At 43.5% G+C, this 25870-nt stretch overlaps 1 protein-coding gene across 6 annotated transcripts in view; it reads left to right on the plus strand.

The window, feature by feature from the left end:
- Positions 1 to 25870, plus strand: part of MTMR1 (myotubularin related protein 1) — a 148959-nt gene that overhangs the window by 53540 nt on the left and 69549 nt on the right. For all 6 annotated transcript variants that reach the window (XM_073599279.1, XM_073599280.1, XM_073599283.1 and 3 more), the window contains 4 exons: positions 522 to 597; positions 14210 to 14304; positions 15774 to 15881; positions 16954 to 17055. In XM_073599279.1, the coding sequence (XP_073455380.1) occupies positions 522 to 597; positions 14210 to 14304; positions 15774 to 15881; positions 16954 to 17055 (381 nt within the window). The remainder of the gene's footprint in view (positions 1 to 521; positions 598 to 14209; positions 14305 to 15773; positions 15882 to 16953; positions 17056 to 25870) is intronic.

Genomic DNA, 25870 nt, shown 5'->3' on the forward strand with positions numbered 1-25870 from the left:
ATCTCATTTTAATGAATGTGTCTCTGCTATCTTTGTCTGTGCTGCTTTATTTGCTTCATTCAAGCTACACAGCTAAGCAGTATTGTTGCTTTATATTTGTATGTACTGCAGTTTCCTGCAGTACATGAAGGCCATTGTTCAGTCTGTGCCTAAACTTCCAGGGTAAGTGTTAAATATCAATAAGCATGTTAGAATATTAAGTATTACTATGCTATAGCTATACAGTTTTTTGCTCAGAACTGCTAAAATCAATGTCTACCATGAACATTTGGCTGTAGAATGTGCAAGCAATATAACAAAAACCCATTCTGCAAAATCAGTCTATTATTTATAAAACTAATGATTGTAGAAGGAGGTTATTCAGCCTGAATACCACTGTGCTGCTGCGAGTACAAGTTCCATGTTCATTAGTAAGCATGCACAGCCCGCAGAGGACTCTAGAGCTCAAGAGGACTTTCAAAAGGCTGCCGGCTGTTTACAGATGGTGGATAATAATGCTGTGTGTTGCTTACTTTTGCCAGGCTTTAAGAGATGGGAATAAGCTGGCTCAGATGGAGGAAGCACCATTATTTCCTGGAGAGTCAATCAAGGCAATTGGTAAGTTGAAGACCAAATTCATGACATATGTTGCTTGTCAAATAATTTGGCAAATTTGATATTGTAGGAGAATAGCAATCTAATCAACATTGTAAGTATTAGCTTAAAGTACACATGTAGTAAAAATCTCAGAATGAAGGAACGCAAGCGTTCTACAAATGGTAGCCTACAAGGCGGGAGCTCTACCATGCATCCCTCGATGTACCAATGCTCGGTGCCTTCCCAACTAATTCCACAGGGGTGGGTATAATAGCAGAGCCTAAGCCAATGAGTAGAGATTTTCTTATTCAAATCCAGGTTTCACACAGAGCTCCGAAACAGAGGTTTGTGCGAGCATCTCTGTAAGTTGTCCATAGGTTTAATTAAATTCCTGTTATATTATGTAATGATTGCCCAGGTTAACATTGTGTCCAAGAGAAAATAATAATTTTGTTTTGCAAGGGAACAGTTATAGGCTTATGGCCTATTTACACATGATAAAAATGGCCTAACCCTTGCCAAAAAAGTGCCTATGCAGATATGGGGCGTCTGTAGATAAAAACAAACTGCAGCCTAGACTAAAGTTGAATAATGCCCTTGCTATAGGTGTAAGCCATTTACAGGGCAGTATTCCAACATGATAACGACCCCAAACACACCTCCAAGATGACCACTGCCTTGTGCTAAAGAAGCTGAGGGTAAAGGTGATGGACTGGCCAAGCATGTCTCCAGACCTAAACCCTATTGAGCATCTGTGGAGCATCCTCTAATGTAAGGTGGAGGAGCGCAAGGTCTCTAACATCCACCAGCTCCATGATCCCTTCATGGAGGAGTGAAAGAGGACTCCAGTGGTAACCTGTGAAACTCTGGTGAACTCCATACTTAAGAGGGTTAAGGCAGTGCTGGAAAGTAATAGTGGCCACACAAAATATTAACACTTTGGGCCCAGTTTGGACATTTTCACTTAGGAACTTACTCACTTTTTTTGCCAGCGGTTTAGACATTAATGGCTGTGTTGAGCTATTTTGAGGGGGCAGCAAATTTACACTGTTATACAAGCTGTACACTCACTACTTTACATTGTAGCAACGTTTAATTTCTTCAGTGTTGTCACATGAAAAGATATATAATAAAATATTTACAAAAATGTGAACGGTGTACTCACTGATACTGTATGTATGTGTGTGTATGTGTGTGTGTATATATGTGTATATATGTGTATAAATATATATATATATATATATATATATATATATATATATATATATATATATATATATATAATATTTAGGTCCATATATATTTATATCCATATATATATTTGGACACAGGCACAATTTTCATACTTTTGGCTCTGTATGCCACCAGAATAAAATTAAAATGCAACAATCCAAATGAATTTGATGTGCAAACTTTCAGATTTAATGCAAGGGGTTATGAATATACAGTACAAATTTTAGGAACTACAACCATTTTTTATACACAGTCCCCCCATTTTCAGGGGCTCAAATGTAATTGAACAAATGAGTATAATCATAAATAAAATGTTCATTTTTAATATTTTGTTGAGAATCTTTTACTGGCAATGACTGCCTGAGGTCTGGAACCCATGGGTTTCCTCTTTTCTGATGCTTTGCCAGACTCTAACTGCAGGTGTCTTTAGTTGTTCTTTGTGGGTCTTTCTGCCTTTTTAGTTTTGCCTTCAGCAAGTGATATGCATGCTCAATTGGGCTGAGATTAGGTGATTAGCTGCTTTTGCAGTGTGTTTTTTTTATCATTGTCCATCTGTACTGTGAAACGCTGTCAACTTTGCTGCATTTGGCTGGATCTGGGCTGACAGTATATCTCTAAATGCAGATTTTATCCGCTGCTTCTGTCACATCATCAATAAACACCAATCACCCAGTGCCACTGGAAGCCATGCATGCCCATGGCATCACACTGCCGCCACCATGTTTTACAGATGACGTTGTGTTCTTAGCATTATGAGCTATTCCAAGCCTTCTCCACACTTTTTTCTTCCTGCCATTCTGGTACAGAATAATCTTAGTTTCATCCGTTCAAAGAATGCTTTTCCAGAACTGGTCTGCCTTTTTTAGATGTTTTTTTTGGCAAAGTATAATCTGGCTTTTCTATTCTTCATGCTTATGAATGGTTTGCACCTTGTGGTGAACCCCCTCTGTATTTGCTCTCATGAAGTCTTCTCTTAATTGTAGACTTTGACAGTGAAAACACCCACCCCCTAGAGAGTGTCCTCACTTGTCTGGATGTTGTGAATGGGTTTTTCTTTACCATAGAGAGGAGCCTGCGATCATCCACCATTGTTGTCTTCCGTGGAAGTCCAGGCCTTTTTATGTTGCTGAGGTCACCAGTGCGTTCTTACCTAGGAATGTACCAAACTTTTGATTTGGCCACTCCTAATGTTGCTGCTATCTCTCTGATGGATTTGTTGCATTTTTGAAGCCTTACCATGGCCTGTTTCACTTGCATGGACAGCTCTTTTGAACGCATGATGTAGGTTCACAGCAATGGATTCCAAATGCAAATACCACACTTAGAATCAACTCCAGGCCTTTTACCTGCTTCATTGATGAAGAAATAATGAAAGAGTAGCCCTGGCCATGAAAGGGCTTTTGATTCAATTGTCCAATTACTTTTGGTCCCATGAAAAAGGTGGGTGGCTGTTCTTAAGAGCTGTAATTCCTAAACCCTTCCTCCGATTTGGATGTACATACCCTCAAATTAAACCTGAGAGTGTACATTTTCAGCCCATATCCATTATATAATTATAGCTTGAATATGTTTTGGTGATCTTTGATTTACTAGCATTCTTATTTTATTCATAAGATGCTAAACCTTCTGTTATGTTCACTCATGGTGTATTATGTATACTGTGAAATTACTATGGTTATTAATAAAATTCTTTGTAAAAAAATATGTTTGGTAAATACCTGAAAAAAAACTAAAATTGTGCCTGTGTCCAAATATATATGGCCCTAAAACAGTATGTGTGTGTGTGTGTGTGTGTGTGTGTGTGTATATATATAATATATATATATATATATATATATATATATATATATGTGTGTGTGTGTGTGTGTGTGTGTGTGTGTGTGTGTATATACACACACACAGTTGTGCTCATAAGTTTACATACCCTGGCAGAATTTGATTTCTTGGCAATTTTTCAGAGAATATGAATAACACTTATCAAAAACTTTTCTTTCACTCATGGTTAGTGTTTGGCTGAAGCCATTTATTATCAGTCAACTGTGTTTACTCTTTTTAAATCATAATGACAACAGAAATTACCCAAATTACCCTGATCAAAAGTTTACATATCCTGGTGATTTTGGCCTGATAACATGCACACAAGTTGACACAAAGGGGTTTGAATGGCTATTAAAGGTAACCATCCTCACCTGTGATCTGCTTGCTTGTAATTTGTGTGTGTATAAAAGATCAATGCGTTTCTGGACTCCTGAGAGACCCTTGCATCTTTCATCCAGTGCTGCACTGACGTTTCTGGATTTTGAGTCATGGGGAAAGCAAAAGAATTGTCAAAGGATCTGTGGGAAAAGGTAGAACTATATAAAACAGGAAAGGGATATAAAAAGATATCCAAGGAATTGAGAATGCCAATCAGCAGTGTTCAAACTCTAAGCAATAAGTAGAAAATGAGGGGTTCTGTTGAAACCAAACCACTGCCAGGTAGACCAAGTAAAATTGCAGCCACAACTGCCAGGAAAATTGTTTGGGATTCAAAGAAAAACCCACAAATAACTTCAGGTGAAATACAGAACTCTCTGAAAACATGTGGTGTGGCTGTTTCAAGTTGCACAATAAGGAGGCACTTGAAGAAAGATGGGCTGCATGGTCAAGTCATCAGAAGAAAGCCATTACTAAAATGCCACAAAGGATCCTGCTTATAATACACCAAACAGCACAGAGACAAGCCTCAAACCTTCTGGCACAAAGTCATTTGGAGTGAGGAGACCAAAATTGAGCTACATATAAACGCTACAATTGGAGAGGCGTCAACAAGGCGTTTTGGGGATGTGTGAGCTACAAAGGCACAGGAAATTTGGTCAAAATGATTGGAAAGATGAGTGCAGTATGTTATCAAAAAATGCTGGAGAAACATTTGCATTCAGCCTGGAAGCTGTGCATGGGATGTACTTGGGATGGGTTGGGATGTACTTGGACATTCCAACGTGAGATTGATCCAAAACACAAGACCAAGTCAACCTGTCATTGGCTACAGCAGAATAAAGTGAAGGTTCTGGAGTGGCCATCTGTCTTCTGACCTCAATATCATTGAGCCACTCTGTGGAGATCTCAAAGGTGCAGTTCATGCAAGACAGCCCAAGAATTTACAGGAACTGGAGGCTTTTTGCCAAAAGGAATGGGCAGCGTTATCATCTGAGAAGATAAAGAGCCTCATCCACAAATACCACAAAAGACTTCAAGCTGTCATTGATGTCAAAGGGGGCAATACACGTTATTAAGAACATGGGTAAGTAAACTTTTGATCAGAGTCATTTGGGTAGTTTCTGTTGCCATTATGATTTAAAAAGAGTAAACACAGTTGATTGATAAAAAATGGCTTCAGCCAAACGCTAACCATGAGTTTTTGTGTTATCATTCATTTTCTCTGAAAAATGACCAAGAAATCATAAATTCTACCAGGGTATGTAAACTTTTATGAGCACAACTGTATGTGTGTGTGTGTGTATATATGTATGTGTGTGTATATATATGTGTATATATATATATATATATATATATATATATATATATATATATATATGAGAGAGAGCGAGAGTTTTTCTTTCTCGAACATCACGGGACACAGAGCCACAGTAATTACTGATGGGTTATATAGGTATCACTGGTGATTGGACACTGGCACACCCTATCAGGAAGTTCAACCCCCTATATAATCCCTCCCCCTTGCAGGGATACCTCAGTTTTTACGCCAGTGTCTTAGGTGATGGACGTGTAAAGATGTCCTGTGCTGAGCTCCAAAGGGAATATCCTAAGATCCTATACTGGGGCAAGCCAGGCGAACCGGTTCCATTCAAAGTGTCTTTTCATGGCCGAATTGAATGGTACCCGGGCCTCGTGTCCGAAGAAACGAGGTTTTACCCGTAATGCTTCTCTTTTTAGAGAGCTGGACCCCGCAGATCAGAAAATGGCTTTAAACTTCCTAATTTCTGGCGAGGTGCTTTACGGTCCCAGAACTGTTGGATCCCCCTATTCGTAGGGGGCCCCAGTCTCTGACGGTTTTTCAAACGGAGCCCACCGTGAGAGGTGAAGATTGGGTCTGTGTAAACAGCACCCTGCGGCTGGATAAGGTAAGAGGAGATTCCACAGAATTTTTGAGTTCTAGTGGCTTTTCTCCTTTAAGGTAAATGCATGCTATGCCTATTGTGACCACCGGGGGCTGCCAAGAGCACAAACCTGCACATGCTGACTGTCTGTCTCAGGTGTTTTCATCGCTGATTATGTCCCAGCGTCTCAAGCAGGCTGCAAACAGGTAAGATGGAAAGGGGGATTTCTCATGTTTGAATGTTCCCCCCCAGGCTAGAGAGGGGCCACAGGGGTCTAGAAAGTGGTTATACCACCCGGGCTCTGCGGCCTAATGGCCACCATCTCTGAAGATAGCCGTTCAGGCAGATCTTGTTACCAGCCCCCCCCCCCCCCCATCCCCAGCCTTTCTCCAGAAGCATGACAGGAGAGTCGGCAGCGCGGGAAGCACTCGTTTTTTTCAAAACTCGAGGGGGGGGGCGGTAGAGGAGGGGGCGGGACGTCAGCACAGGTGCTTAGACTCCCACTCAGGCCAGCTGCAGGCTATTAGAGGCACTCTGTACAGGTGCACTCAGCCTTCTGAGAGACACAGAGCTGACGGTCGCATGTAAGGTGGGACACAGGCATTCTCCTAGGCAGCATTTACTGAAGTAACACCAGACTGAGCATTGGGTAGCAAGGCTTTTAGCCAGACTACATCGCTCAGCGGGCAGTGTTCATTTGTATACCTCACACCTTGTTGCTTTGCACTATGGGTAGAAGAGGTTCAAGCACCCCAGGAACCAGAGACACTAGGGGATCTCGTTCAGGTTCTGAGGGCCCCCTGTCGGCAGCATCCTCCCCCCCTAAAGATGGGCCAGGGACGGCTAGCCAGGGAGAGCCATCGGGGTCAGGGGCTACACCTGCTTCTGGCACTTCAGCCCCTGTATATATTACACAAGAGGTTTTTTCCTCAACCATTAATTGTCTAGAGGAAAGATTAATGGCCGTGATTACGTCTTCACTCAGTGGAAGAAAACGCACTAGGCTTTCCTCTGTTCCCCAAGACCCTCAGACAGAGGAGCTCTGGGATAAAGGAGATGAATCCCTTTCAGAGGTTCAGGATGGGATGGATGATTCCTCTTCGGAGGAATCAGGTGGAGAGGGACCCTCTGCGACTTCCTAAGAGGAGAAAGTCTTAGTGCAGATCCTCACTGGATTGGTCCGCTCCACATTTAAATTGCCCATACCTGAAACTGCTAAAGAATCCTCTTCTGCTTTGGGGTCACTGAAACCTTTCCAAGCAGCACATGCTTTTCCTGTTCATACTTTACTTGAAAAGCTCATTTATTCTGAGTGGGATCACCCAGACAAACGTTTTTTTTCCGCCGAGAAAGTTTTCAACACTTTATCCGATGGAAGAAAAGTTTATTAAAATGTGGGGAATACCGGCTATTGATGCCGCCATTTCCTCCGTAAATAATAGCCTGACTTGTCCTGTAGACAATGCTCAGATGCTCAGGGATCCTGTAGATAAAAGGATGGAATCCTCCTTTGAAGGATGTTTTCTCCTTAGCAGGATCAGTGGCCCAACCTGCAGTAGCAGCGATTGGAGTCTGTCAATACTTAAGAGACCATGTTAAGCAGGTCATCAAAGTATTACCTGAACAGCAGGCCCAGGGGTTTGCTAACCTTCCAGCGGCCTTATGCTTTGTGGTTGACGCCATTAGAGATTCTATCGTGCAAACCTCCCGTCTTTCACTGGGGTTGGTGCATATACGTAGAATCCTATGGTTGAAAAATTGGTCAGCCGAAGCACCATGTAAGAAGCTACTGGCTGGGTTTCCATTTCGTGGTGCAAAGTTGTTTGGAGAGGACTTGGATAACTATATCAAGAGAATCTCTTGTGGGAAAAGCACTCTCTTACCTGTCAAGAAGAAGAGTAAGCGTCCCTCTTTCAAACGGACTCTTTCCCCAGCGCCGGGGGCTTCAGCCTCCAGGCAGTCTCAACGGCCGCCTCCATCGGGGTCCAGAGACAAGAGTCAACCCCAGGGACAAAAGAAGTCCTGGGGAAAAAAGCCTACTAGGCAAAACACTAAGACCTCTGCATGAGGGGGCGCCCCCGCTCACTCGAGTGGGGGGAAGACGGCGACAGTTCTCAGAGCTCTGGCAGGAGGACTTCCAGGACAGATGGGTAATCTCCACGGTAACCTTAGGGTACAAGCTGGAGTTTCAGGAATTCCCCCCTCCTCGGTTCCTCAGATCAAATGTTCCCAGAGACCCAGAGAAGAAGCAGTCGCTCCTTCTAGCGTTAGAGCGACTTTTGTCGCAGGAGGTCATTATGATAGTTCCCGCAAAGGACCAGGGATTGGGCTTCTATTCCAACCTTTTTACGGTCCAAAAGCCAAATGGGGTTGTCAGGCCCATTCTGGACTTAAGGGATCTGAACCGATTCCTAAGGATTCAATCCTTCCGCATGGAATCAATTCGAACAGTAGTTCCCACCCTGCAGGGAGGAGAATTTCTGGCATCAATAGACATCAGAGATGCATATCTGCATGTGCCTATTTTTCCTGCTCATCAGAAGTTTCTGCGCTTCGAGGTAGGAGGGCGCCATTTCCAGTTTGTGGCTCTGCCTTTCGGGATAGCCACTGCACCTCGAGTGTTCACAAAGATCTTGGCTCCTCCTCTGGCCAGATTAAGGGCTCAGGGTATAGCTGTCATAGCATACCTAGACGACTTGCTCTTGATAGACCGGTCGGTAGCCTCTTTGAATGGAAACTTGAGGACCACAGTCAGGTATCTAGAACACCTGGGTAGGATCCTCAACCTAGAAAAGTCTTTCCTAAAACCAGTAAGAAGACTGGAGTATTTAGGTCTGATTATAGATACAAGCCAGGAGAAAATATTTCTACCCCAGGCAAAGATCACTGCTTTGAGAGAGCTGATTCTGACAGTAAGGACCAAGAAGGGTCCCTCAGTCCGCCTTTGTATGAGGCTACTAGGGAAGATGGTGTCTTCATTCGAAGCAGTTCCCTATGCTCAGTTTCACTCAAGAATGCTGCAACACAGTATTCTGTCGACCTGGAACAAGAAGGTTCAGGCATTAGACTTTCCGATGCACCTGTCGCATGCGGTGCGTCAGAGCCTCAATTGGTGGCTCATACCCGAAAACCTGCAGAAGGGGAAATCCTTTCTACCGGTTACCTGGACGGTGGTAACAACAGATGCCAGTCTGTCAGGTTGGGGAGCAGTTCTGGAACAGGCTGCGGTCCAAGGGGTATGGTCCAAGACAGAGAGGACCTTACCCATCAACATTCTGGAGATCCAGGCGATACATCTAGCTCTAAAGGCCTGGACTATCAGGCTACAGGGTTGTCCGGTCAGGATCCAGTCCGACAATGCCACAGCAGTGGCTTATGTCAATCATCAGGGAGGCACCCGGAGCCGAGCTGCTCAAAAAGAGGTGAACCAGATCTTAGTCTGGGCAGAGATGCATGTGCCATGCATATCGGCAGTTTTCATCCCGGGAATAGAGAATTGGCAGGCGGACTATCTAAGTCGCCAGCAGTTACTTCCAGAGGAATGGTCTCTGCATCCCGATGTCTTTTGGGCCATATGCCAAAGATGGGGGGTTCCAGATGTAGATCTCTTTGCATCCCGATTCAACAAAAAGATAGACAGATTTGTGGCAAGGACAAAAGATCCTCTTGCATGCGGGACAGATGCGTTGGTGATTCCGTGGCATCGGTTCTCACTGATTTACGCATTCCCGCCTATTCTGCTACTACCACGACTCCTTCGCAGGATCAGGCTCGAAAGGAAGTCGGTACTTCTGGTGGCCCCCGCTTGGCCCAGAAGGACTTGGTATGCAGAAATAGTAAGGATGACGGTAGGTTCCCCGTGGACACTACCGGAACGCCCAGACCTGTTATCTCAAGGTCCAGTGTTCCATCCTGCCTTACAAACGCTAAATTTGACGGTTTGGCTATTGAGACCCATGTTCTAAAGAGTCGTGGGCTCTCAGGTCCTGTCATATCTACCTTGATTAATGCAAGGAAGCCAGCTTCCAGGATGATTTATCATAGAGTCTGGAAGGCTTATATAACCTGGTGTGAATCCAGAGGTTGGCATCCCAGGAAATATGTCATAGGTAGAATCCTTGATTTTCTACAGATGGGATTAGAGATGAAGCTGGCCTTGAGTACCATCAAGGGCCAGGTCTCTGCTTTATCAGTATTATTTCAGCGGCCACTTGCTTCGCATTCTTTGGTCCAAAACTTTATGCAGGGGGTGATGCGTCTTAATCCTCTGGTTAAAGCGCCCCTAAACCCCTGGGACTTGAATTTGGTCCTGGCTGTGTTACAGAAACAGCCTTTTGAACCAATAAGTCAGATTCCTTTGGTCTTGTTGACAAGGAAATTAATTTTTCTGGTGGCCATCTCTTCTGCTAGAAGAGTATCAGAATTAGCAGCTCTTTCCTGTAAGGAGCCTTATTTGATTATACACAAGGATAGAGTGGTACTACGCCCTCATCCTAGTTTTTTACCGAAGGTGGTTTCTGATTTTCATTTAAACCAAGACATTGTTCTACCTTCCTTTTTTCCAGATCCCTGTTCTCCGGAAGAAAGATCTCTACATTCGTTGGATGTAGTAAGAGCAGTTAAGGCCTATCTAGGGGCAACTGCTCAGATCCGCAAGACGGATGTTTTGTTTGTGCTGCCAGAGGGTCCCAATAGAGGACAGGCAGCGTCAAAAGCTACCATTTCTAAATGGATTCGACAGTTGATCATTCAAGCTTACGGTTTGAAACAGAAGATTCCTCCGTTTCAGATCAGGGCACATTCCACAAGGGCTATTGGTGTTTCTTGGGCAGTGCATCACCGGGCCTCTATGGCTCAAATCTGCAAGGCCGCAACCTGGTCTTCAGTTCATACATTCACCAGATTCTATCAGGTGGATGTGAGAAGGCATGAGGATATCGCCTTTGGGCGTAGTGTGCTGCAGGCAGCGGTACAGGGTCCTCAGGTCTGATTGCACCCTACTTGGTCGTGGTTCCCCCCCCTCAGGTAGCATTGCTCTGGGACATCCCATCAGTAATTACTGTGGCTCTGTGTCCCGTGATGTTCGAGAAAGAAAATAGGATTTTTTAAAACAGCTTACCTGTAAAATCCTTTTCTTTCGAAGGACATCACGGGACACAGAGGTCCCGCCCCTCTTCTAATACACTATATTGCTTGGCTACAAAACTGAGGTATCCCTGCAAGGGGGAGGGATTATATAGGGGGTTGAACTTCCTGATAGGGTGTGCCAGTGTCCAATCACCAGTGATACCTATATAACCCATCAGTAATTACTGTGGCTCTGTGTCCCGTGATGTCCTTCGAAAGAAAAGGATTTTACAGGTAAGCTGTTTTTAAAAATCCTATTCTCTCGATCTCTCTCTCTCTCTCTCTCTCGATCTCTCTCTCTCTCTCGATCTCTCTCTCTCTCTCTCTCTCTCTCTCTCTCTCTCGATCTCTCTCTCGATCTCTCTCTCGATCTCTCTCTCGATCTCTCTCTCTCTCGATCTCTCTCTCGATATAGATATAGATATCAAGGTGATCAGGGTTGTCCACCACTCGTATGAATCCAAAAAATATAATTATAACAAATTTTACAGATCATCTTGGTAGTATACTAAAAAGTGTAAAATAGAAAATAGTATATAACATAAAATAAAAGAATAGTACAGACTCAGAAGTGTCGCATGGCCTGGCCATGGATAGGACCATGAGTCAGCGATATTGCGGACAACAACGTTGGTCAAATGCCAACCCAACAGAAGGAGGCCATATTGACCACAGTAGTGATCAGGAAGAAAATCTATGGACCACAGGATGGGAACACCACATGGGGGGGTTTGCCCTGGTGCCCATGATACAGTCGTGTGCTAGGGGCCACCCAAACAACTGTGTAAGAATATCTTATCTTCTACAAATTGAGCATTGTTTCCCCAGCACCAAGTATCTCAAGGAACATAGGTGCAACATATGTGAAAAAAACAAAAAGTAGTGTGGGAGGTTAGGGGAGTATTGGACACTTTTCATACCTGCTAAAATTCTTGAGACCTCTCACACCAGCATGTACTATTATACAGACAGAGATTAAAGTGAAAACAAATATGCCTGGCCAAACTGAGCGATCGGGGGAAGAAGGGCCTTGGTCAGGGAGGTGATTAAGAACCCGATGGTCTCTCTGACAGAGATCCAGTGTTTCTCTGTAGAGAGAGGAGAACCTTTCGGAAGAACAACCATCTCTGCAGCACTCCACCCATTAGGCCTGTATGGTAGAGTGGCCAAACAGAAGCCACTCCTCCAGTAAAAGGCACATGACAGCCCGCCTGGAGTTTGCCAAAAGGCACCTGAAGGACTTTACGACCATGAGAAACAAAATTCTCTGTTTGAAACCAAGATTGAACTCTTTGGCCTTAATGGCAAGAGTCATGTCTGGAGGAAACAAAGCACCGCTCATCACCTGGCTAATACCATTCCTACAGTGAAGCATGGTGGTGGCAGCATCATGCTGTGGGGATGTTTTGTAGCGGCAGGAACTGGGCGACTAGTCAGGGAAAGATGAATGCAGCAATGTACAGAGACATCCTTGATGAAAATCTGCTTCAGAGCGCTCTGGACCTCAGACTGAGGTGAAGATTCATCTTCCAACAGGACAACGACCCTAAGCACACAACCAAGATAACAAGAGTGGCTAGGGACAACTCTGTGAATGTCCTTGAGTTGCCCAGACTTGAACCCGATTGAACATCTCTGGAGAGATCTGAAAATGACTGTGCACTGACGCTCCCCATCCAACCTGATGGAGCTTGGGAGGTCCTGCAAAGAAGAATGGGAGAAACTGCCCAAAAATAGGTGTGCCAAGCTTGTAGCATCATACTCGAAAAAGACTTGAGGTTGTAATTGGCGCCAAAGGTGCTTCAACAAAGTATTGAGCAAAAGCTGTGAATACTTGCATACATGTGATTTTTATTTAATTTTTTTATTTTTAATAAACTTGCAAAGATTTCAAACAAACTTCTTTCATATTGTCATTATGGGGTATTGTTTGTAGAATTTTGAGGAAAATAATTAATTTAATCCATTTTGGAATAAGGCTGTAACATAACAAAATGTTAAAAAAGTGAAACGCTGTGAATACTTTCTGGATGCACTGTAAATGGCCACACCTGTAGCAAGGGCTTTATTCAGTTTTGGTCAGAGCTGCACAGCTTGTTTTTACAGTTGTCCCTGATCTGCATTGCCAGTTTTTTGGTGGGGTAAGGTGAACTATGCCTTTAAACATTTTTCCTACATAATTGTTTTTTTTTCTTTCCATCAGTAAAAAGTGATGTTTGATAGAGTAGTGGAGAAGTTAGCTGATCTTAAAATAACCTATGCCAGTTATCTTGCTATCTTAATAGTGCCTATGCATGTTTTCTTTTTTAAGCTGTCTATTGCTTGCATTCTCCTTCTCGACTCTCTTGCAGAAGCTGGAAAAAGCTGTTTTTAAAAATAAATGTTATCTTTAAATGTCCATTTGTGTTCAGTCTACCTATACACAATGACAGCCCCTTCTTTATAAGGAGGTCAGCCAGAAAAAAAAATTAAGTCCAGCCAACGGGGAAAGGAGAAAGTGAAATAATTTTTTTTTTTTTTTTTACAGAGTTTTCACGCCTGCTATCTAGAGATAGTTATAGCGGAGCTCCACCCAAAAGAGGAAGTTCCGCTTTAAGGACTCATCCCCCGCTCCTCTTGAAGAATTGCCACTTTTGAGGAGTGGGGGTGGGGAACAGGTACCCGATTTTGACAGGTTCCCGCTCCCACTTCTGCTCTGACTGCCTAGATGATCGGATCAGAAGCTTTTCCCACTCCCTCTCTCTCCCCCTGCAGTCTTCTGGGACACCTGACAGGTCCAAGAGTACTGCATTCATAATGCGCATGAGCAGTGGGTACCCGTCTATGAAGCCACAAGCTGTCATAGCCGGGTGCCCATAGTTGAGATGCCGGCACCGTGGAAAGAAGACAGCAGGTGAAACCGACTGGGGTGAGCACACTGCTGGATCGTGGGACAGGTGAGTGTGTGTTTTTTTAAGACAGCAGCTACAGTTTTTGTATCAGCTGACTGGTACAGAACACTGTGTCTAAAGAAGAGCTGCATTCTCTTTAATGGAAAAAAATTATCTTCTTTTTTTTTTTTTTTTTTTTTTTTATAAATAATATGATTTGATAATGTCATGTGCCTGATTCAGTCATACAAAGTGTATATTTTACTAATACATCTGCTTTAATATCAAACTTTCTTTTTACAGCTAAAGATGTTATGTACATTTGCCCATTCTGGGGTGCAGTCAGTGGAACATTAACCGTGACAGACTTTAAAATGTACTTCAAAAACATTGAAAGGGTGAGTTATGGAGTTCATTTTTCCGGATTACAGTGCATGCAGCATTCGTTTCTGGGAGTGGATTTTCCTTAACAGCTTTTACAGCTATAATGAACTATTGCATGGGGCAGGGATAGGTCCATGTGAAACTCCATTTCAGCACAAGAACTGGAACATCAAAGTCAGTAACAAGAATTCCCCATAACTATTAATGTAAAAAAAAAAAAATCCTAATAAGGTGCAGAAATCTTTCCTAAATTGGTTGTAAAGGCTCAAGGTTGTTTCCTTCATGCATAAAAAACCTGTGTGCAGCAGCAGCCCCTCTAATACTTACCTGAGCCCCATCTGGATCCAGCGATGTGCATAAGAGCAGAAACTCTCCCAGGTCTCTTCCTCCTCATTGGCCGAGGCAGCAGCAGGAGCTATTGGCTCCCCTACTGTCAATCACAGCCAGTGAGGAGGGAGTGAGAATGAGCCAAGCTTGGTGTGTAAATGGACACACAAAGCAGGGGCGTAGGAGCAAGCCTGCTCGGGTGCCCCCATAGCAAACTGCTTTCTATGGAGGCACTCAGCAGGAGGAGGGATGGGCCAGGAGCACTGGCAAGGGACCCGAGAAGAGGAGGATCGGGGCTGCTCTGTGCAACACCACTGCACAGAACAGGTAAGTATAACGTTTGTTAATTTCTTTTAAAAATCTGCCTTTTTAATATCTCTTTAAAGTCCCCTGGTGCAGTGGTTCTCAACTCCTGTCCTCAGGACCTACTAACAGGCGACGTTTGCAAGATAACTGAAATGCATCACCGGTGATATCATTTGCTGCTCAGTAATTGCAGTATTCTAGTCTGCATCTCCCCAAGGTAATACTTAAAATCTGGCCTGTTAGTGGGTCCTGAGGACAGGAGTTGAGAACCACTGTCGTAGAGGTATAAAAACCCAGCAGGTGGCTAAGGGGACTTTATGAAAAATCCTGCAAAGCCAAAGATAAAACAAGTCTAGAATCCTCTAAATGTCACTTATGGGAAACTTTGTTTGAATGTTATGATGCTGCCAAAAGGTAGTTACAAAGTTATTTGGGTACAGTTTACAAAAATAACTTTTGCTGCAATTCCCACTGTTATTATCCCCTTTAATATGTGTCTTTGAATACTTAGATAATATTCAGATAACTTTTTGGCAGGAAAAGAGATGAAAATTCTGACTCCGCATTAGCATCCATGCCGTTTTTTTTTTCTTCCAAGAAATAACCCTTTCTAATAAAAATAAATTCAATCTGTAACCCTAAAATTACCTTTGACTGGGCAGACCCTTTAATATTGATTTATTGTGGTTTATTGCATACCTTTTTTATGTGCAGTTAAGCAAGGCATAAACAGGGCTTGTTATATGCGATTTGTATAGAGAGTGCTCATTTTTACCATTCCTATTCCTTTCTAATCCATGTATGCTTAGTGCTCACCAGTATGAACCAACCCATTTTCCTTCTCTTCCAGGATCCACCTTTCATCCTGGATGTCCCCCTGAGTGTAATCAGCAGGGTGGAGAAAATAGGAGTTCAGAGTCAAGGGAACAATTCTTGTGGTATAGAAATAGTATGCAAGGTAGTTACTGTTCCATTTTTTTGCATTTCAAAATTGTTCAGTACTGTCACATTATTTAGCATACCATAATTACCCAATTTACCTTACTGAGCTCTGATTATTAACAGTCAGGGGCACTTTAAAGCCCATTCACACCACAACTGACTAATTAATATGTGCATTGTAACGTGTGCTGTGCTAAAATACGCTGTTTAATGCATTGCAGTTGTTTTTCCCCAACTTGTCAAGTACACATGTCCAAGTAACAGACTAGGCAGTTGTCTGTTTAAGGCCCTTTTTTTTCCTGAGAGGTGCTTGGTTTTAGAAAAGGAGATCAGTGTGCATTCCTTACTTCCCACTAGGTATCTCTTATTCTGCCAAGCATTGACATGGTGGCACTTAATATGCTATATGGTTCCCTGATTGGATGCGCCAGCTAAACCCTGGCACTTACTAGGAGTTTTTTTCGGGTTGAATTAAAAAAAAAAACTGTCCTCTCTGGTTAGAGCCACTGTATTAACTATGAGAAGTTAGGATAGCGATCTCCCCTGCTGAGCTGTTGTGTTCTGACAGGGACGCCCCCCCCCCCCCCCCCCCTGCAATAACACTCCAATCAGTGCTCTGCACCATTGGCTGGTCGTGCTGATCGGGAGTTGGTCGGCTGTTGTTTTTCCAGCATGTTCGGCCGGCTTCTGTCGGACAGGGTGGTATACACATGGGCCAAATGTCGGCCAATTTTTTTTTTTTTTTTAATCGCCCAATGTGTCCAGACATTCGATTCCTGTGTGCGGGGCTTTAGGAGAGACCCAAATGGAAAGCCTGTGCAAGAGCTTTGGTCAGAGCAGCATGGAATGCATAAATTAAGCCATTGTTCTTCTTTGTAGCTACTGTATTTATTTACTAGGAAATGCCTGACTTTGATTGTTTTCCCTGAAAGCCAAAGCCTGTATTGTTTCTAAAGAGACATAAAAGCAGTGACATTTTTCAACTTCCACTGATTTTTGGCAATGCTACACTTACTGATGGATGATCAGATTATCCACAAAGTATAGTAAGTATAGTTCTAATAAGATTATCCTTTATCTCTCGAAAGGATATGAGGAACCTACGGCTGGCCTACAAACAGGAAGAGCAGAGCAAGCTGGAAATATTTGAAAATCTTATAAGGCTTGCCTTTCCAGTTTCAAATGGACTGGTAAGTAACTGACCTTCATCCTTCTTATTTTTTATTTATTTATTTTTTTGTGAATAAAGCACCAAACTTCACCTGCATGCATTCAGGGAAACATTAAGGCTTAAAGGTTAAGTTCACCTTTACAGAAAAATCCGTACAGTGAAATTACACTGGACCCCCCTCCTCGTCCCCTTCCCTGGTCCCGCTGACATGGGCCGTGGAAATCTCCTCTTCTGAGCCCTGGTATATCCGTGTCAGGAGTCTGGGGCTTAGAAATCCCCTGAGCTGAATGTCCAAAACGTCCCTCCTCAGGAGGGACGTTTTGGAGCATTCTAATCGGTCAGCGGTGTCACATTGGCTGATTGGCGCCCACCAATCAGCAGCCGCATAGCCTGTCCTATCTGCAATGGAGAAGACGCGTGGATGCCGAGGGGATTTCTAAGCTCTGGACTCCTGACATGGATATACAGGGGGTCCCCGACTTACGAACGCAATACGGACTGTAGGTTTGTTCGTAAGTGAAATCTGTTCGTAAGTCGTAACACTGCTTGTGGGGCTCTTCTCGCCATGCAGTACATGAAGTACTGCAGTGTGGAATGTGGCAAGATAGCTGCTCTGAGGTATCCAGGACCATCAAGGGAGCACAAGCAGCCGGCATTGAGGCCCGTTCGTAAGTAGGAGTCGTTTGTCAGGGACCCCCTGTACCAAGGCACAGAATGGGAGATTGCCCGGGTGGGGGGGGGGCAGGGGGTCATGTGTAAGTTCACCTTACAGATTTTTCTGTAAAGGTGAACTTACACTTAAAAGTGAACTTGTGCCCAGACCATGTCCATTAAAGCATAACCCCAGCAAAAAAAAAAATAAGATCAAAAGAATCAAGATAATAACAAAACAATTATTGCAATTTTTCAGTACAGAGAAAAAAAGCTGAAAAAAAAGTACTTTTTTCTGCTACTAGATGTTTGTTTGCCTCCTTGTACTGCTTCTTACTTTTACACTTCAGTTCTAAAAGGAACACAGGAACTGAAAGAAGCTGATGCCAGGTACGTAACCATTTAATGATGTATAAATGATTACATAGCTGCATTCATTTTTTTTTCTATTATATTTTGCTAAAGTTTGACTTTAAACTAATCTTAACAAGCAGCAAAAAAGCTGAACTCCAGGAACTTAGACCTACATTTCACCAGCTTGGTTACAAGATGTTCTCTTATCTGGACTGTCACTGGGGATGCTGAAAAAAAATACAAGACATTTGCTAAATAGTGGAAATACGGAAGCCAGCAACCCCCTGTGTTCACTGTACAGAGGCAAGTCACTTTAGCAGCACCTGGAAAAGGACAGCACTGACTGTATGTAGCACAGACTGATAGTGTAAATTTCACATTTCCCAGCGGCCCTCCAGATGTGACACATGGATAATTGTATACAACCAAGCAGGCCAAATCTAAGTTTAAAAATGGGTAATTCCTGGAGTTCAACTTTAAGTTCTCATTCACCTCTCTAGCTGCTTTTGATAAATTATTCCTTCTCAAAGATCACAGCAAAAACTCTCCAGTCCAGTTTCAGTCCCTTTTTAAGGGCTTATTAACACTTGTGGCCAGGGGCAGTAAAATTGGGTGGTTTAGCTGGGGTTTTACTGTGCCCCTTAACCCAACACAGTGGGCAATGGGGGTTGTTTCGCCGCTGAGGCAAAAATGTAATCCCCATTAAGTTCAGCAGACAGTACTGGTGCTGAGTGTGACCTTCAGTGCATGCAGCGGTGTGGGCTGTACAGGGTTTAAAACAGGTGGTGAGGAGGAAACATAATGCCGCTCAGCTACCTGTCAACCACCCAAGGCTGACACTAGTGTAACAGAGTCCTAACAGTGTGGGAACATCTGCGTTTGTTTATATTATAAGCTGGCCAAGATCTGCTCTCTAGTGAAGATTTAATTGAAAATGAATTTCTGCACAATACCCATGGCTGCAGAGGTGTGTGAGAGATTGAATATGCAAATCCTGTGGTGTGTATGATCTGGGTGCAGGTTTACAAAGAGCAAGAGTAATGTACAATGTGTTGGCACTCCTGATACCATATCAGAAATAACCTTAGCCGATCTGTCAGTGGCTGCTTTGGGGAAGTTTGACATCCTAGCAGATAAAGCAAGCAAAATACTGTAAAACATGAAATTCTGAATAGCAGGGACATTGTTTTTTTTTTTTTTTTTTAACTCTTACAGAACTACAGCCCCCACTTATTTGTCTGATGCTGTATGTGCCTTTTTAAGTTTTTAAAAAAATTTATATGAAAGATTTATTTTTTCATGTGCTTGGAACATGATAAATTGTTGAACAGTTGGGATTCTTTTCTCACATAGGCATATGTATGTTCCATAACACGATCAGAAAGTCTAAGCAAGAACTGGCAGATCTGTGTAGCTCGAGCCACTTCTTATTTCTGCCAGGAATACTTTAGAATTATGTTGGGAGCTCACTAGATTCCCTGTGATGACTCTATTTCTTTACACACTGAAAAAAGTATTTGCGCACAAATTTGATGGACTTTGTGGTGGCTGGAAAATTATGAATTTTAGGAACATAGCTATAACCCCACCTGATTATAATCTGTTGTTTCCGATTACATAAACTCTGATGTAATATCAGACCCATACTTGTGTTTTGAGCCCTGGATGGATCCTCCTTAGATCAGACTTTCTCCCATTTGTCAGTGCTTTTACTGGCCAACTGTTTTGCCTACAAAATACAATTGTGTTATCTGTCAAACACAAAGCTTATGTAAGAAGTGATTCATTAGGATCAGTTTAGCCATTAAACAGATGGCATCTGGGGCCATTTTCTCCTAAAATCTAAACAAGAACGTATGACTAAAGCCTGGTACACACTATTGTGTTTTTTTTTTTTTTTATTCCATTCAACCCAGCAGGCTGAATGAAAAAATACTAAAGTGCTCGGGAGTAGCTGATGCACTAACTATGCCATGTTAGTACAACGATCTCCCCACTGAGCTTTTGTGTTCTGACAGGAGGACTACCATCCCGCTAGAGGACTACCACACCGGTCTGATCTCACAGCCATTGGCTGAGAGCACTGAACGGATGTCGATCGGCAGAACTTTTTCGGTCATGCCCCTTTGACCAGCTTCAGTTGGCCGGTTGCTGTATATGGCCCGAATGTCGGCTAGTTTCTATTGAACCAACCGATGCTGCCTGATACTCGGCCCATGTGTGTGGCTTTTAAGGCAGCCCATGTGTGAATAATTTTTGTTTTTTTTTTTGTTCAACCAACGGGTTGAAAAAAAAGCTGATTCAAAGTGGATGTGGGAATCCTTCTCACTTTGCTATTGTATTCTGCCGGTGGGGAGCTTAATCAGTGTTGCCAGCGACACTGATCGTTCAGGAAAAAGCTGGCAGGAGGTTTGTACACAAGTCGTCCCTGCTAAACTTTTGATCCATGTATGGCCAGCTTAAGCAGTATAACAGATAACCTTGCTGCCCAGGCAGAGAGCAGTTGACAAGATTCTGGAGAGATAAGAAGGTAATGATTGCAATTGTCAAACGGATATGACAAAACTCTTTTAATCATATATTTAACTGAACAAAAGCAAGCAAATAGGAGAAGTTTATTGTTGGTTTACTTACCCTTTAATAACCTCTTGACTCAAACACTTTCCCACCCGGGTGTTTACTTACCTGCTCCAACATTGCTCACATCCTCACTGGCAAAATCTTGGATATTACTCCAACAGTTCAGGGACATTCCATTCACGACCATGGGACATTAATGCTCAGACAGTGCCTGGGTGGAGGTTTAGTTTAGGATCGGATCCCTGGTTTAAGGGGCTAGGAAAAAGAGGGGCTGGTACATAGTTCACAAAAAGGGGTTGTAAAGTCTCAGGGTTTTTAACCTTGTGAAAAACCTTTAGTGGCCCCCTTTTACTTACCTGAACCCGATCTTTCCAGCGAGGAATGAGCACAGCAGCTCCAGCTGCTGTCTTGAGTCTTCATTGGATTGCTTGATGGCAGCAGGAGCCATTGGCTTCCGCTGCTGTCATATCTAGTGATCTGGGGGGCGGGGCCGAGTCCTGCTGTCTGTGTCAATGGACGCAGCAGCAGGACTCAGGATCGCGCCCGCATGAGTGCCCCCTTGGAAAGCGGATCTCTGTGGGGCACTCGAGAAGAGGAGGAGCCAGGAGCACCGCTGGGGGACCCCAGAAGAGGAGGATACCCTGCGCAAAACCCTTGCACAGAGGTGGTAAGTATGACATGCTTGTTGTTTAAAAAAAAAAAAAAAACACAAAGCTTTACAACCCCTTTAAAGCTAAACTCCAGGATAGGTAAATATTGAGGAAAGTGTACTTTTTCTTAATTTCTGTGTGCTTTGTGTATTTTAATCCAGATCTGTGTGATAATCCACAGTGAAACTTTGCTTTTTTGCAGGAGCTTCCTGCGATAAAGACCTATCACTACTGCTCTATTTCCTTGTGCAGGTTGACTGGTCTTGTGTCCGCCTCCCCTGTAGTTTTTTGCCCATATTCTATAGTGTGTGTGGGCCTGATGGGTTTCTCCCACAGCTCTGCTCCCCTCCCTGCACAGTCTCTGTACAGCACAGTGATGATGCCAGTGCTACTTAAAGGGGGAAGCATTTGCAGAGGGCACATTTGCAGCTGGTGCTCTTTCTCAAAGTGGGGCTATTCCTGTAAGTGGGAGCACTTCTGACTCCGCACTTCAGCGAATGCACAAAGCAAATGAACACAAGAAAATACTTTGAAAAACAACGCACAGATATCAGGTGACCTAGTTTACCCCTTCAGCTCTTTCTACTTGTAACATGCACCCTCTACCACTCTTTTTGACAGCTCTGTCCTTAAACTGTCTCTCCTTCACCCCTCTCCCCCCCCCCCCCACAGCATATATATATATATATATATATATATATATATATATATATATATATATATATATATATATATATATATATATCATCCTCACTTCTGTCCTCTCCTTATTACTGCATCCACCAACTCCTGCTAATTCTAAATCCACACACACACAAAATCTCCAGGACCTTGGGGCATGGGCCTTCATATAAATACCACTCCCATATTACCTCCCTAACCCTCCTGCTTCTCCTAACCTCTGGAGATATATCCCCAAACCCCGGGCCTCCATCATTTAACTGTTCCCCTTGCACCCATCACCCTGCACGCTATGGCAGCAGCCGCAATCAACACAATTTATTTCCCATTTCTATTCTTCCCAAGACCAGACTCCCTTTCCCTTATGTCCTTTGGAATTCCCGCTCTGTCTGTAACAAACTCGCCTCTCTCCATGACCTCTTTATCGCCAACTCGTTAATCTACTCTCTATTACCGAAACCTGCCTTCACGAATCCGACACTGCGTCTTCTGCTGCCCTATCCATGGTTGTCTTCTCTGGACTCACTCCCCAAGATCCAGTGGACGTAATGGAGGAGTTGTCGGAATCCTTCTAGCCCCACATAGCACCTTTCAGGTACTTCAGCCACCTCCCTCTCTGTCACTCTCCTCTTTCGAAGCACACTGCATTCGTCTTTTCACTCCAGTGTCTCTAAGGATAGCTGTGATCTACAGGCCCCCTGGACCAGTATCAACCTTTCTTGATGACTTCTCTGCCTGGCTACCCTACTTTCTTTCTTCTGAAATCCCTACAATCATTCTCGGGGACTTCAACATTCCTATTAATACTAACACTCCTGCCACTTCCAAATTTCTCAGCCTAACCTCCTCCTTTGACCTGAAGCAGTGGATACACACTCCTACTCACTCTGAAGGCAATACCCTTGAGCTCCTTTTCTCTGACCTTTGCGCAACCTCTCTAACTATCCATTCCCCCTCTCTGATCACCACCTTATTAGTTTCACTCTCTCCCTCTCCTCCACCTCCTCTCCCTCCAACCGCCTAAAAGTTACCCGCAGAAACCTACATCATCTCAACCCTTCTCTTCTCTGCTATCGACAACCTCTACGACAAAATCTCACCCCTATCCTGCACCAACCTATCCACTTCTGTCTACAACACTTCACTTCTAGACTCACAGGCCCCCCTCACTACACACAGAATCAGGCCCCTTCAACCTTGGCAAACAGATGATATTAGAAGTCTGAAAAAACTTAGTCATGCTCATGAGCGCCTGTGGCGTAAGACTAAGTCTCAGAGAGATTTTAACCGATATAAATCTGCCCTCCAAAAATACAATTGCAGCCTCCTCACTGCCAAGCAGACCTATTTTATCACTTTCATTAGCAACTTATCATCCCGTCCCCGTCAACTCTTTTCTACTTTCAACTCTCTACTTCAGCCTCCACCCGCCAACTCACTCACTGCCCAGGAGATCGCCAATCATTTCAAACAGAAGATCGATACAATTCACGAGGAGATCTCTACTGTTTAGATACCCTCCACGCCTCACACTTCATGCCCACAGGTACAATCATTACTTCCCTCTTTTAACCCCACCACTATAGACGAGGTTGCTAAACTACTTGCTAACATACACCTTGCCACCTGCCTTCTGGATCCTGTTGCCTCGCAAATGCTACGTTCACCCTCTGGCTCCCTCCCTCTGTTCTGGCATCTTCCCCAACTCTCTAAAACATGCACTTGTCAGACCCATACTTAAAAAGCTTTCACTGGACCAATCCAGTCTTGACAACCTACACCCCATCTCCTTGCTCCCCTTCTTATCCAAACTCCTTGAACATCTGGTCTACAACCAACTGAGCGTCCACCTCGCTGATAATAGCCTTCTTGATCCCCTTCAGTCTGGATTTCGTCCTCAACACTCCACAGAAACTCTCCTAAAACTAATAAACGATCTGCTAATGGCCAAAAGCCGCAAGCCGCAGACAGTGCAGTGTGAGCGGCTTGCGTTCCACAGCAGTCCGCCGGAACCGGAAGTGCGAGACACAAAACAGAAGTAAAAAGGACGTATGCGTACCAAGAGGCCACGCCTTACGCGTTTCGTCATCAAGACGTCATTGCCCTCAGATGACGTCTTGATGACGAAACGCGTAAAAAGGGGCCTCTTGGTACGCATACGTCCTTTTTACTTCTGTTTTGTGTCTCGCACTTCCGGTTCCGGCGGACTGCTGTGGAACGCAAGCCGCTCACACTGCACTGTCTGCGGCTTCGCATGTGGAGCCAGCCGGCAGAGTGCTATTTGGTTTTAGTCTTTGAGTTTTTGATTTTATTTATTTCTTTTTGTTGTTAACCTGAGTTTAATAAATATATATTCGGAATCACACTATGAGGCTCTTCTCTTCTCCCTGCACATGGTAATTGTTCCGGATGGATGCCTTTTGAAAGCGATCTGGTGACACAGGTGGAAATTAGGTGGTGAGGGGGACACCAACCACTTGGATCATCATCAGGATTCACATCTACATGCCCATTACCCCTGCAGGGGTTTGGGCGCTCTGGTGAGTGGGGGCACTAGAGGGGACTCCACACGGGACAGTATACACTCAGTGGGACGGACTTATCCGCAACCTTTGAAGATACACTAGCCTGCTGCACAAGAATTGTTTATTTACACTGAACTGAACGATAGAATATTATTCACGGATATCCTCATTTTTTTTTTGTAATAATAATTCTTTCTGGTTGCTTGGATTTTCATTTTTTCTTTTTTGGCTTCTTTCACTTTTTTGATTCATTTTGTGCACCTAGATTGTTTGCACACTACATACCGATAGTCCTTTTCTAGTTTATTTATATTTTTATATATTTTTATTCAACACCACTCAGTTTCACTAGTATATATACTAATTTTCAGTGGGTAACAAGGTGTTTGTCCTCTCCTTTAGACATACCCACCCATACCTTTTATTGTACACATATATATTCTTTGTGTGGTTTTATACACATCTGATTGATCACTCACCTTTTTATTGCTTGTAGTTCTATTTACTAGTTTAAGTATTTTTTTTTAGTATTTTTTATTTTTATCTTGGGTAGTCTGCACAATCTCCGACTATTTTCAGCATATATATTTATTTTCCAATTACCATTTATATTGTGTTACACGTCTCACCCACACGGAATTGAGGTGTTATGCTCCCCTTTTGTTAGGAGTTTGTATAGTTTATTGATTTATTTATTATTATATTTTTTTCAGTGAACAGCGCCAATCCCCTATTTCTTTAGATTACACAATTATTGGATTGCACCATTGGTGCTTTCCCTATTAGGGGGGCTGCAGTTCGGTTATAAGCCCGTCCTAAGCGCGGAACACCACTATATACACAATGTCTCACTGCCTGTGATTAGCGCAGCGCAGTGCTGACTTCCTGGCGGGCTCTGTATGTGGTGTGTGCGAACACGCCAGAGCTCATCCTTACTCCCAGACCCCTCTACTGCCTTTGATACAGTGGACCACCCCCTCCTCCTCAAAAACTCCACGACTTTGGTCTCTGTGACTGTACTCTTCGCTGGTTCTCTTCCTACTTAACCAACCGCACCTTTAGAGTTTCTTACAACTCTACTTCCTCCTCTCCTTTTCCTTTTTCTGTTGAGGTCCCCCAAGGTTCTGTTCTTGGACCTCTCTTATTTTCAATAAACACCTCCTCCCTGAGTCAGCTGATAGCCTCCCATGGCTTCCAATACCACCTCTACGCTGACGATACTCAAATCTATTTCTCTACCCCCTCAGCTCACTCCCTCTGTCTCCTCACGTATAACTAATTTACTAACAGATATATCAGTCTGGATGTCACACCACTTCCTTAAACTCAATCTATCCAAAACCAAACTTATAATTTCTCCTCCCCCATATGCCCCTTCCCCTTCCTCTGATCT

Source organism: Aquarana catesbeiana, linkage group LG09 (genome assembly GCF_042186555.1).
Source record: "Aquarana catesbeiana isolate 2022-GZ linkage group LG09, ASM4218655v1, whole genome shotgun sequence".
Classification (NCBI taxonomy): Eukaryota; Metazoa; Chordata; class Amphibia; order Anura; family Ranidae; genus Aquarana; species Aquarana catesbeiana.